General features: G+C 33.5%; 1 protein-coding gene across 5 annotated transcripts in view; it reads left to right on the top strand.

Annotated features, from left to right (window-relative positions):
• Window positions 1-14,183, top strand: part of AP3B1 (adaptor related protein complex 3 subunit beta 1) — a 273,106-nt gene that overhangs the window by 66,553 nt on the left and 192,370 nt on the right. For all 5 annotated transcript variants that reach the window (XR_010941991.1, XM_067731062.1, XM_067731061.1 and 2 more), the window contains 3 exons: window positions 6,451-6,546; window positions 7,170-7,330; window positions 9,405-9,471. Coding sequence is in view for 4 of the 5 variants with exons in the window: in XM_067731062.1 (XP_067587163.1) it covers window positions 6,451-6,546; window positions 7,170-7,330; window positions 9,405-9,471 (324 nt within the window). In the remaining variant the exon portion in view is untranslated. The remainder of the gene's footprint in view (window positions 1-6,450; window positions 6,547-7,169; window positions 7,331-9,404; window positions 9,472-14,183) is intronic.

Here is a 14,183-nt window from a genome sequence, read left to right as displayed (position 1 = left end):
TTTATTCATTCGTCTGTTGATGGACATTTAGGTTGTTTCCATGTCTTGGCTATTGTGAACAGTGCTGCTATGAACATAGGGATGCATGTATCTTTTCAAATTATAGTTTTGTCTGGGTATATGCCCAGGAGTGGGATTGCTGGATCCTATGGCAACTCTTAGTTTTTTGAGGAACCTCCATACTTTTTTCTAGAGTGGCTGTACCACTTTACATTCCCACCAACAGTGTAGGAGGGTTCCCCTTTCTTCACACCCTCTTCTGCATTTGTTATTTGTAGATTTTTTTTTTTTAAGAATCAATTTTATCTATCTATCCATCTATTTATTTATGGCTGTGTTGGTCTTCGTTGCTGCACATGGGCTTTCTCTAGTTGCATCGATCGGGGCCTTCTCTTCCTTGCCATGTGCAGACTTCTCATTGCGGTGGCTTCTCTTGTTGTGGAGCACGGGCTCTAGGCACGCGGGCTTCAGTAGTTGTGGCTCGCGGGCTAGAGCACAGGCTCAGTAGTTGTGGCACACAGGCTTAATTACTCCACGGCATGTGGGATCTTCCCAGACCAGGGATCGAACCTGTGTTCCCTGCATTGGCTGGCAGATTCTTAACCACTGCTCCACCAGGAAGTCCCTGTAGATTATTTTAATGATGGTTATTCTGACTGGAGTGTGGTGGTACCTCATTCTAGTTTTGATTTGCATTTCTCTAATATTTAGTGACGTTGAGCACCTCTTCATATGCCTGTTGACCATCTGTATGTCTTCTTTAGAGAAATGTCTATTTAGGTCTTCTGCCCATTTGGGTATAAATTTTTTATGTTTTAGATGTGGGTAGAAATGACCAAGTCCTGAGATATTGGTAATAAGTTATGCTGTAAGTAGTTCACTCTGGAATTCCAGTCTTCTTGTTGTAAACAGAAAATTCTGTACTGTTTATTATTTATTCAGGGCTGTTTGTAATGTTCAGATAGTTATCAACAGTAGAACTTTTCTATTCATCTTTATCCTTTACAATCAGATTCTGGTATGCTATCTAATGTTCTGTAACAAAAATGTCACTATAAACATAATTACAGTAGTCTCCCCTTCCTTGTGGTTTCACTTTCCACAGTTTCAGTTACCTGTGGTTAGTAGTCCAAAAATATTAAATGGAAAATTCTGGAGATAAACAATTCATAAGTTTAAATTGCACACTATTACGAGTAGTGTGATGAAATTTTGTGCTGTTCTGTCTGGGATCCCCAACCATTGACATCATCTGCTCCTGACATCTAACCATTGACACTGTCATGCTCAGTGATCCAGGATCACCTAGAGCAGATGATCCTCCTTCTGATGTACCATCAGAGGGTCAGTAGTAGCCTAGCCCTGCATCACAATGCCTACTTCATTCACCTTACTTCATCTTATCACACAGACATTTCATCATCTCATATCACCACAGAAAGAAGGGTAAGTGCAGTCCAATATGAGAGAGAGAGAAAGAGAGAGAACACATTCACATAACTGTTATTAAAGTATATTCTTACAACTGTTCTATTTTATTACTAGCTATCATTGTTAGCCTCGTACTGTGCCTAATTTATAAATTAAACTTTATCATAGGTATCTGTGTATAGGAAAAAACATAGTGTATATAGAACTTGGTAGCGTCCATAGTTTCAGGCATCTACTGGTTGTCTTAGAATGTATCCCCCACAGATAGAGGGGAACTACTCTATTGATCTATTTGTTTTGGATTTTTTTTGTTCTTGAAATACCTTGTTAGTTCTTGGAAACATGCTTAATCCTCTAATGTTGTGGGAAAACTGACATAAGCTTCTTAAAATTTGTGTTCAGAATTGATTGATGTTTCATTGTTATCAAGTACAAAATTTCATTTTTACCAGTACATACTGCCTTAGACACACAGTTGAGCTGTACGTCATCTGCCATTCAATGTCAGATGATACCAAAAGTGACCTAGTAAGCCACAGTACTAAAATAATCAAAGGTTTAGTCAATAACTCATGAAGTTTGATGTACTAGTATTGATAAACTAATTAAACAGATCTGCCTGTGTTCTTCCAGCCTACTGGGGCTCTGCTATGATTAGCTTTACAGCAAGGAATATTGTAACACTGAGTGAAAGTAACTGATAAGAGAATGGTGTAGTCACGGAGCTTTAAGTACTCCCATTTCTGATCACAGAATGGTTTCAGGGAAAGTAGGCTTTCTCTGCACACCTGCAGCCAGTCAGTGCATAGGCCTCTTGTGGTCAATTTTGATTGATTCTTAGAACTAGAACAAATTTAGTGTTTTGCAACCTTCTGTGATTTAATAACGTTATGCTTTTTGCTATAACAGTCACAATAATCCTTCTCCAGTAGTGCGTAATTATAGCAGTGCCTGGTAGCTCAGCTGTGGTTTGAACGTTTCAGTGTTCCCAGTATAAACTCCTGGATATATTCTGGAGTTCATAATTCAGCTTTACAAGTTGGCTGTACAGTTAGGTAAATAAAGGTGTTGCTGAGAAAATACATCCCAAGAAGATGAGGGGGTGGGTGGATCCTAACCCATTCTTGTTTCAAAAGTTTCCTGAGAACCGTAGACTGAGATCCGAATATAGTTGGTAAAGAGAAATAATATTTTAAATGATTAATTTTCTAAAAAACCCCCACAAGTTAAAGACTTTTGAGGCAGTCTTCTTAATACCTATTGTTTTCTCACAGTATGTTGATGTCCTTTTAGACATCTACTTCATGAATTATATCTATTGGTGGTAAGTTAGATCCTAGGTATAGCAATCTAATGGGAAATGTCTTTTTTTTTTTCCAGTCTCTCATTGGGCTGTGATGTTGCATTCAGCTGATAATTATTGGGCTTTTACTATATTGCCAGGCTATGTGATAGGTTGTGGGAGTATACAGATTAATAAGGAATGGTTCCGGTACTAAATAACCTCATGTTCATTCCAAGGTGAATTTGAGAAATATCTTATTTAAAATACATCTTGTGTGTTGATTTGATATATTTAAATTGGTATAAATCAGTCAACCAGCAAGTGTTGGTTGCTTTTTGGCACTGTTGTAACTTAGGAACTTTTTTTAAAAACATCTTTGTTGGAGTATAATTGCTTTACAATGGTGTGTTAGTTTCTGCTTTATAACAAAGTGAATCCCATCTATGCATATACATATATCCTTAACTTAGGAACTTTAAAATCTGGTTGGGGAGAAAATCATTTATAACTCAAACAATTAGATAAGTGCTTCTAAACTGAGATTTAAGAATTTTAAAAATTTATATTTCCATTTAAATATAATCTAAAACATTGGGTATATTTTGGATCATTTGGTTGCCATCTTGTATACTAGTACCACGTAATATTGGAACCCATTTTTTGTATTCTTGTGTGAGATCACTTGATTCCATGATCATTTGAAAATTTCATGGACTTTAAGGAGCCTAAGTGGGTTGATATCATCTGTAGATGAGTGGTCACTTGGGTGAGACTGCTTTTCATTGATTGGCACTAAGAGGTGTGTTTTTTTAGAGTGAATTTGTTCCTGATTGGCTAACGTTCAGAAGCAAGGGGCTGTCACAGGTTGGTTGACTTGCAAAAACTTGTTGATTTAGCTGAGTTTTTGTCTGTTGAACAGGTTTAAAATAGTTCTGGTGGCTACATGTTACCAATGCTATAGAAAAAACCATCATAGGAATGTGGGAACTTAAAAATATTTTCAGTTTCAGATTGTTTATAATGAACATTTTAAAATACTTTTATAATCAGAGAAAGTACTATTATTCTGTGTTGGAGGATGTCTAGAAAGATGAGATTCACCCCTAAAATGAAAATGTCTTTATTGTTTTATCTGAATATAAAATTAATATTCATTGTAAAAAAATTAAATAATATAGAAAGATGTAAAGAGTGAGGGTCACTGGTTAATGCCGTCACCCAGAGCTAGTCACTGTTAACATTTTACTATATAAATTTTTTCAACTTTTGTGCTTACCTGGTTTGAATCCTGGTTCTTCATTTAATAGATTTCTGTATTGGTCAAGTCACTTAACTTCTCTGTGCTTCGGTTTCTTCACCTGTAAAACAGGAAAGGTAATACCTGTTCATTGAGTTGTGAATATAAAATGAATTAATCTAAATATAACATGTAGAACAGTGCCTGACACATAGTTAAGTGTATAAATATTTGCTACTATTACCATATAATGTCCATTCTAAGACATCTGTTTTCTATTTTAAAGTTTATGCAGTTGGAACTTATCTTAACAATTGAGGGTGGCTTACAATTGGCAGGATTTTTTCTTCCTCTCTTTGAGGTCTGTAAAATTATGGTACATCTTACAATTGGTGGTTTATCTTAGAGTGATAAAATACAATATATGTGTATCTATTTTTTATTAACACAGAAGTGCGATCATACAGTGCATACTGTTTTGCACCCTTAAAATTTTTTACAAGGACATATTTTCAATGTCAAGTACAGATTTACTTAATTATATATAGTGACCACATAGTACAGCATTATATGGATGTACTGTAATTTGTTGTACTGTTCCTCTCTTAGTGGAAATTTTATTGTTTCATTTTTGCTTTTGTGGAAGATTTTGATTAGTAGAACTTGGGAGAAAGTAGGATTGATAAACTGAGTGGAGATTGAGACAAAAAGTCAAGTTATATTTGGGGACTCTTCCTTGTTTGACTTTAAAGGAAGATTATGGGCTATATTGAATACTGAGTTAAGGATTTTAGGTTTCGTTTTTAAGATTTTGTGGATCTATTCAGCACTGAAGAGTAATTGGAAATATGTTTTTTGTTAGTTTCACCTATAACCCTGTCAATATAGTACAGACGAATCGATGGCTTTCATGTTAAAATGGTGTGTTTAGCATTTTATCAATGGTAAAGACACAGAAAGTATGTTAATTAAGTTTTCACTTGTGTCCATGAAATTGTGAAGAACAGCAAAATAGGTTGGATTAAAGATTAAGATCTAAAATTATCTGAGGAGGGTGCCGTGACGTGTTGAATTTAAGTTGTTGAAAATGTCTATAGGTAAGTAAGATATTGCCCTCCTTTTAAAAGAAGGACAATTACTAGGACAATTACTCGAGTATGGATTGATTTAGTCAGTAGCGCATTTGGAAAAAGTATATGGGTTTTTTGTTTGTTTGTTTGTTTTTTTGCGGTATGCGGGCCTCTCACTGTTGTGGCCTCTCCTGCTGCGGCTCCGGACGTGCAGGCCCAGCGGCCATGGCTCACGGGCCCAGCCGCTCCGCGGCATGTGGGATCCTCCTGGACCGGGGCACAAACCCGTGTCCCCTGCATCGGCAGGCAGACTCTCAACCACTGCGCCACCAGGGAAGCCCTCGCTTTTTTTTTTTTTTTTTTTTTTCCCAAAATCTTAACTAGTTTGTGTTGCTTAGACTTCATTTGTAGTTTGGAGTGCTGTACTGAAAAAAATATAGACAAATTGAGTGAGTTCAGAAGGGAACAGACAGGATGGTGAAGGAACTCAAAACACTGCTGTGTCAAGGGAAATTGGACTGTAAGGGAGAGAAGGCCATGACAGTTGTCTTTAAAGAAGTCCAGATTGGTTACTGTGATATAAAGTATGGCACAGTATAGCACTGTTTTCCTTTTCAGCATTGATTCCACCTATTTCCAGCTACTTCCCCTCATTTCCCATGCTCTTTGAACATTCCATTACTTTTAGATATGTACTATGGGGATATATCAGAAAATTAATCAAGCAATGGTATCTGAAGATATTTGAGAAGGGAGATACGAGCTACAAGCAGTGTCTGAAGGAAGCAGTCGAAGAATTTCAACTCAAATTCCAATTTTCATTTAATTTTTCTGCTCATCATAATTTTGTTATAAATTTAGTGATTAAATTGACTTTGAAAACAGTTTTCAGAACACACTTCCGTCCTTTTGGAATTTTTATTACATTAAATTGATATTGTCACACATTATTCTTACTGAGCTGAAAATATCAGGTAATGTATATTGGAATGTGACTATTACCATAGAATCAGAGTTGGGCCTCAGCACCTTTTGACAGATGAGGAAACATAAGCTCCCATACCATATAGTTAGTGGACAGAGCCCAAGGTCTTTATATTATTTGTATCCCTCATTTTGAAAATACTGTTCCAAATCAGTTAATATTTTAATATTCTTGTATGAGTTTTGCTCAAGAACTTTTTTTCCCATCAAGAGGAAGGACAACTTGATAGGATATTGCTGTTGTGGATTGGATTATTAAAATGCTTACTTCACAAGCTTTTTCTGTTTCTATTCATTATCCTACAATACATTATCTTTATTTTACCATCTAGGCTATGAGCAGGTTCAGTTATTTAGTTCAGGAAAGTTGAGTGTGGATTTTAGTATAGAAAATTTTTAATTTTCACTCTGGCTAGGATTAAATTATTTTTTCTTATTCACAGATCAAGAAGTTAGTATATGTTTACCTGGTCCGATATGCTGAAGAACAGCAGGATCTGGCACTCTTGTCCATAAGCACTTTTCAGCGAGCTCTGAAGGTAAATAATAGAGTGAGTAGGCAAATAGCTGCAACGTTTCTGCACAGTTGAAGGTGTGTCATTTAAAGAAGTGGAGCAATAATCCACTAAATGGTACAGTCATGTTTTGAAAGAGTTAAAAGGCCTCTCACGGTCCCTATTCAATGCCCTTAGAAAATAATTTATTATTATAATCAACTGGACTTTGCCTTGTATGTTCCTTTATGTTCAATATAATCATTATTGTGCCTCAAAGAGCTCTTCATCATTACACCAACTAGTTGTTGAAGGTGTACAAAGAGGGGACATGACTTTTTTTAAAGATAAAATTTATGACGTGCAGCATTTTGTTATTATGAAACTCTAAAACCCCAGCATGTTTAGTAATATGTGATCAAGTAGAATTATAACCATTACTTTTCTTGTTAAAACATTATTCAGAGAAATAAACATTTATTTAATTCTCTTTTTCCTTAGCCATTTCCATATACTGGGTATTTAAATTAAGTAGCCCGGTTTTCTTTGTTTTTTTTTTTTGCTATTGTTGTATTACATCCTATAAGCACCTGTTAACTGTATCATAAAGATGTATTTAAAATATTGAAAACTTGAAATTTTGATGAATATTTTTGTACTGTCTTTAGGACCCAAATCAACTAATTCGTGCAAGTGCTTTGAGAGTTCTATCAAGTATTAGAGTGCCAATTATTGTACCTATTATGATGCTTGCTATTAAGGAAGCTTCTGCTGACTTATCACCATACGTTAGGAAGAATGCAGCCCATGCAATACAAAAATTGTACAGGTTGGTACTGTGTAAATAATACCAAAGATCCCTAATGTTGTGTGGAATGTTAAAGCCCCTGGAGGCTTATTTTATTAGCGCTTATAACTAGTCTGTCCTTAAACTAAGTAAACTCAGTGACTGTGTTTCCCCTGCCCACAAACATTCTTTAGACATCTTTAATTTTATTTTGGTTACAGAGACCCGAGGCAGGTTTTTATTTGTGAGCCTGTTAGGGCCTGTGATAATTTATGGATTTTATAACTTAAAAATAATCAGAAGTTGAATTATCATTTATATAGTCCATCTCTCATTACACATACACATATGTTATTAGAAAATTAAGATTTTTTTTTTCCTATTTATTGCAGGGTAGAATCTTAAGTGTGTTATTGTCTCAATTCACTTTGTTACCCCTTCTTCCATCTTTGATCCTGCTGTTCCCTTCCTTGCCTGATTCTTTTCCAGAGCTATTTTATTAAATATTATTTTAATACTGATTTTTAACTATAGCACCGTACCATATTTATATATTTATTAAATTATCGTACGATACCTTGATCTCTGTGGAAAACATATTGCCTAAATAAAATAATTATTATCTGTAATCATTTGGTATTATTTTCTGTTACCATTTATTCCACAAACTTTTATCAAGATCATTTTGTGTTTCTAGTGTTGTGTTACATGCGTAAGATGTATGAAAACGATAGAGAATGTGGTATCACATCCCTACTGAGGGAAAAAAATCAAACGTATGCCAAATAATTAAAGGCAATCTATAATTGAATAAGATATTGCTATATGATATATATGTACATACAAAGGCACACTAACAATGCCTTTGATAGGATAGGGCTCAGAGATTATCATATAGGGTTTCATAAAGTAAAGACGTAATGAAATGGGATTAGTTAGGAAAGACTGGAGAAGGGAGACACTTGTTGGCATTTGAAAGAATTAAAAGGTTTGAATGTTCAGATAATTATAATGGTCAGTGGAAAACTTATATAATGTTTGTGAAAAGTAAAAAATCATTTTCTTAGGTTAACTGTCAGACAAAGTTATCTCACACTTCTTAGTCATTATCCTTTCTTGTTATCAACTTACAAAATAAGATCCAAGCTCACTACGATAGTTTAAAAGCCCATCACTGGGCTCCATTTAACCTCTCTTTGTCTTGAATTTACAGTCTCGTAGCTCAGTACTGCCTATTAGTCCTCTACATAAAATGTTTTTATCTCATTACCATCTTTTGTTCCTCCTTTAGTCTCTACCTAGAATATTTCCTACTTTTTCCAGCTCTAAAGTCAAGTTGTTTAAGATTCATCTGAGATGTCACTTCCCAAAAGAAACCCTCCACAACCTTCCTGCCTCCATTGGTGTCCTTCTTTATCCCCATAATCCCTTATATATACCTCCAGTATGATTATGTTTGGGACTGTCTTTATTAGACTGTCTTACTTATCTTTGTATGCCCATCGTTTAGCTTCTCAATAAGTGAACAGTTGAATTCTATGCTAGGAAGAAATTATTTTATTAACAATATTTCAGTGCTTACAGCTGCTATTTAGATGCATCTGTCAATTCTGTGCGTATGTGGACCTTTGTTTATATTTCTTGGTTTTAGATGGCAGGTTTTATTATACATGTCTCTATCAGTAAACTAGAACGGTACAAAATTCTTATTTGGAAATTCTGTATATATTTTTTTGACAATTATGTGGCCATGCTCAAAAATGATTGCTATCCTGTTATTTTCCCCCCAGTTAAAAAAAGATTTTGTGGTTTATCTACTTGCAATTACTTTCTTAAGGCTTTCCATAAGAAGTGGATTTGTTCTTTAAATATTTTCTTAACAGTATTGGTATCTGGGTTTAATTAATATGAGCAACTTTAGATAGAAAGATTAGGACACATCTGTGGGAAAAATCAACCCGTTCCACTTTAAATTTGTTTTCTGTTTATTTTTGTCTAGACATAAGTCTCCCCCACTTTAAAAAATTTTCAATATCCTTGAAATGATTAGCTTCCTTTAAAGTTAGAATTAAAGGAAAAAAAACTTAATGTAAATTTTGTTCTTTTTATGGTTTAGCCTTGATCCAGAGCAGAAGGAAATGTTAATTGAAATAATTGAAAAACTTCTGAAGGATAAAAGCACCGTAAGTAATATCTTTTTATGTCCAAGTAAAATTGTGCTTTATTTACATAGTATCATTTTACTGTTGTATATTTGATATAATTATTCTTATTTATTTTGAAATGGTATAAATATTAATGGAGCTCATTAAAATCCTTGAAGAATAAAAATATCTAGGTAAAGAGAAAGATTGCATTTGGAATTTTAGTTCGTTACATGTTTCTTCATCAGAATCTGAAGAAGAGAAAGTTGGGGAAAGAAAATTCGTTTTTTAACCTGTGGCTAAATTGTTGACTGCTTTTAAGGTCAGCCTTTTTATTTTAAGCAATGATTTATTAGGATTTTTAAAGACTGAATCACTTGGGAACAAATAATTATTTTAAAATGAAGTATTCAGTATTAAAGAGATAATGAAAATTTAGAGGAGTGTGTTTTAGTATTACAAGTGTGCTGTTTTTTTCTTAAATACTAAAATCTTTTCATATGTATAACACTGTTTTATTGGCTAGGTAGAATGATCTTACTGGGTAAATTTCCCATCTTTTGGGAATGTACATGTCTCTTCCCCCTTCCTATTCCACTCCTATTCTTTGTGTGTAGTGACATGATAATGAGGTCTAGAAATAGTGATGATGCGTGGGGTCTCTGAGCAGACCTCTGGAGGAGCTGGTGTAATGGTATCTTTGCTGGAGGCTTCTGCACCCATATATATGGCTCAAAACTATTCAGGAAAAGGATTCCAGCTCATCTTAGGATGGTATCACCCAGGTGCACGTATATCTGTATATAGCAGCTATCTGATACAGTAACCACTAGACTCACATAGCTAATATTATATGGCTTAGCATATGGTCTGTCTTGGAGAATGCTCAGTGTGTATTTGAGAGGAGTGTATTGGGTTGGCCAAGAAGTTCGTTAGGGTTTTTCCATAAGATGGTTTGGAAAAACCCAGCCAAACTTTTTGACCAACCCAATATATTCTGCTCTTTTTGAGTGGAGTGTTCAGTAGATGTCTCTTGGGTGTAATTGGTTTATAGTGTTGTGCAAGTCTTCTATTTCTTTGTTGATCTTCTTTCTTGTGGCTCATTGAAAGCAGAGTGTTGAAGTCTACTATTGCTATAGAGCTGTCTATTTCTCCCTTCAATTCTGTCAGTGTTTACTTCATATATTTAGGAGCTCTGGTATTTGGTGCATCTGTATTTATAATTGTTTTACCTTCCTTTTGTCATTGTAAAATGTCTCAATCGCTAGTAACAGTTTTTGTTTTAGGGCAAATTTTTAGGGCTTATAATTTCCCATGTATAAAGTTTTTGTTTGTGTTGAAAGAGCTGTTGTATATAAAATCCTCAGCACGTGCCTGACACTATAAAAGGATAAATAAGAAACAAATGACTCAAAAAGAAATGTAAAGAATACAATTTCTTTGTAAATTTAGAATGTCTGTTCTTGGGTTCTGACCATTTATTTCCAAAATACAGTAGAAAAAAATATTGTACTTGTACATAGTAGGTCTTTAATAGTTGTTGAATAATTGTGAGAATTAATTTGTTAATATTCTTGGTGATAGTAATTAGGTATTTTTTATTATTTTCAGTGTTTTGCTTCCCAAATGGTGTGTGTCATGCTCAGAGTTCATAGGTAGATCCTTTGGGAGCTTTGACTGTCTATCATTTATAAGGCACTCTTCATTCCTAAAGTGTTATATAGGATACGTTTATTTTTTAAAAATTAAAAAACGACCTATATCTATTTTTCTCTCCATATGAAACAGCAGTAGTTTATACTGAATTCTCTAATTCCAGAGCAAGAGCACAATGTTCCTTCCAGTGTCCTACCTTTTCATATTTGTAACTTCATTTTTTCCAACATTAAGAAATGTGACTTGCATTATCCACAATATATTTACTTATTTACTCAGTCCCAGAATGCAGATAAAGTATTGTTTCAGAATTGCTAACATGTACTCTGCGAAGAGTAGTGAGATGGGGACTACTAATTGAGTTAAATATTGGTTTAGAGTTATATTTATTGTTAGCCTTACTTCTTTGAATGCTGTTGTAAATTGAAATCGCTTTATCATTGTATGGTTGAACTTGTTATATTGTTCTCTAAGAAAGGTATTGATTTTCTGTGTGGTAATTTTATATCCTGCTTCTTTACTGAATTCTTTTATTGTTTGATTTAGTTTTATCTTTCAATCTCCATTTGTTTTATTCTGGAAAATAAATCATATCATTTGCAAACAGATAATTTTACTTCCTCTTTTCCAATACCTATGACTCTAATTTTTCTTGTCTAATTATATTGGTTTATAACTTTAGTACAGTGTTCAATAGTAGTGGAGATGGTGGGCATCCTTGCCTTGTTTTAGTTTAAAGAAAATGCCTGTAATGTGTCTGTGTTAAGTAAGATGCTGACCGTGAGGATTTTCTCTTTATCTTTGAAATATAATAGTTTTACCTGGTGTCTCAGGGTTAGTTGATATGGGTCAATTTTTTTCCTAGTACCCGGTGAGGCTTTTTAAAATACAGATTTAGAATTTATGTTATTTCTGGCAAACTGTTGTTGTTGTTGTTTAAGATTAAGTTTTAAATATTTATTCTGTTCAGTTGTTACTTTTTCTTCTTCAGGGATTTCAATTTTCTCTAAGTTGGATCTTCTTTGCCGGTCTTACATTTCAACCATTATCTCTCTAAACCTTTTTACTTCTTTATCTCATTTTCATTCTTTTGGTTCTTTTTGTTCTTTTCTTTAATGCCCCTTCAGTTGTTTCAGACTGTCATAGATCTTTGTGAGGTTTTATGATGTATACATGAAAGATAACAGTCTGGGATTTAGGACTTATTTTTCTACTTATATATAATCGAAGTTTGGAGAGTCTCTGTATTTTAATTATGCTTAGAGCTTAAGTTTTAATCTTTTTGCTTTTTCTGAGTTTGGGTTGAGAGATTCAGATTTCCCTAGGTACTTGTCTACACAGTATTTAATTATGTTTTGTGAATGTTTTCTGATAATTTTTTCCTTTGTATGGTTATAATTTGATGTAGAAAGGTTAAAAATATTCTGATATCTGTATAGATATTTATGGATCTTATCTTTATTATTACTTTTTCTTGTCATGTATAATATATTGAAGGGATACAGCTATATTTCTTCCCCCCCCCAATTAATAATGTTAGCATTGACATTTGAAATCAGTAATCCTAAATCATTTTTGTTTAAAAATTTCCTAATTAAATGAACCAGGTCTAATTTATTTCCACATTTTGAAAAGGAATTTATTTGCTGTCAGCAGGAGCTTCTTGGGATCATTATGATGATGATGATAACATTGCTCTTGCTACTGATAAATATAAATTTGAAAGGTGTTAACATGTTTAAAAACTTTTCTTTCTTTAACCTCTGTTAATTATGAGATATACCTTCTGTTCCTTCTTTTAGCCTAAAGGAAGATTTTCTTGAAGTTGAGATCTCAAAGAAAATTAGTTGTATAATTCTCATGTTAAGGAAAGGTGGAAATAAAAAGCTTATTACAATATAATAGAAATTTTTTTCCCTTTTACTGGAGAAAGACCAGTATTTGTCATATGAATAGTCCTTTCCCCAAAATAAGTCACTTTGGGGTTAGGAATACAGTTATGGTAATGTAACTAGAAGAACATTTTAGAATTACTTAGATAACTGTTGTCTGAAGGTATCTGTAAATTCTAAAAGGTATAATAGAAGCTTACAATTGTCAGTATAATTGAAAGGGAACATTTTTTTATCCTTGATCATACCCAGTCAACTGTTATAAGTTTTTTTAAATATAATTTCTTCATTGTATATTCCTAGATTTATCATTTTCATCATATTTTCTCTATTTAACATATCCTAAACACTTTTCTTCTTTATTGAAAACCTTTCCTAATGTTCAGGTATAAATTCCTTTTTAAAATTTATAATTCTTTCTCTTGTTTTTCTTTAAAATGTAGAAATTCATACTTGTTGAGCAATTTAAGCTTTGTAGTGAACCTTCTTTCTTTTATTTAGAACACCTCAAAAGGTGTTTATTTCCTTTTTCCTTTCAGGTTAATTTTAAAGAAATCCTTTTGTAGCATTTAACTTTCTAATAGAAAACAGAGTTTCTTAGGAAAACAAATTAGGTCAGTGCCTACTGAAAATCTGAGTTGTTTATATTTTTTTGATGACAGAGTTTCTTCTTAATTAGTGAATATATTGGTAGTTCATAGCTAAGCTGTGAGGGTAAGACACCATTTTATAAGTTATTGGTTTAATGTTGGTAAAAGCTTCACTATTGTGGGCATAAAACCACACCTCTTCGTTTGTGCAGATGTTTTATTGTGTTAGATCTATTATCCAGCTATTAGAAGGTAAATGACTGATCTTTCCCATTTTCCATGCCTCAAGAAAATTGAAATAAGAAGGGGAATATCATTTGGGCTGTATGATTAGGGCAGGTTGGATGGCCATTAATTTAAGAGAAGAAAATCTTGGCTGCATTGGCCAGCTTACACCATATTATCAATCAAACCTTGATGCACTTCTTGTGATGACCCAGCACTCTCAGTTTTTTGCAACGTTAATTAGAATTCATGACAAAATAGATGCAAGGAAACGTTTTGTACCCTTCATAATTTTATAGAAAATTTATTGTTATTAGAGGAACCATTTGCTTAGTGTGATTTTTTTCATTACCAGCTTGTCAACTAGCATAGATAATCTGGCGAAAAT

The sequence above is a fragment of the Pseudorca crassidens genome, chromosome 3 (genome assembly GCF_039906515.1).
Source record: "Pseudorca crassidens isolate mPseCra1 chromosome 3, mPseCra1.hap1, whole genome shotgun sequence".
Lineage (NCBI taxonomy): Eukaryota > Metazoa > Chordata > Mammalia > Artiodactyla > Delphinidae > Pseudorca > Pseudorca crassidens.
Note: the sequence above shows the minus strand (reverse complement) of the source record. Positions and strands in the feature narration are given on the sequence as shown.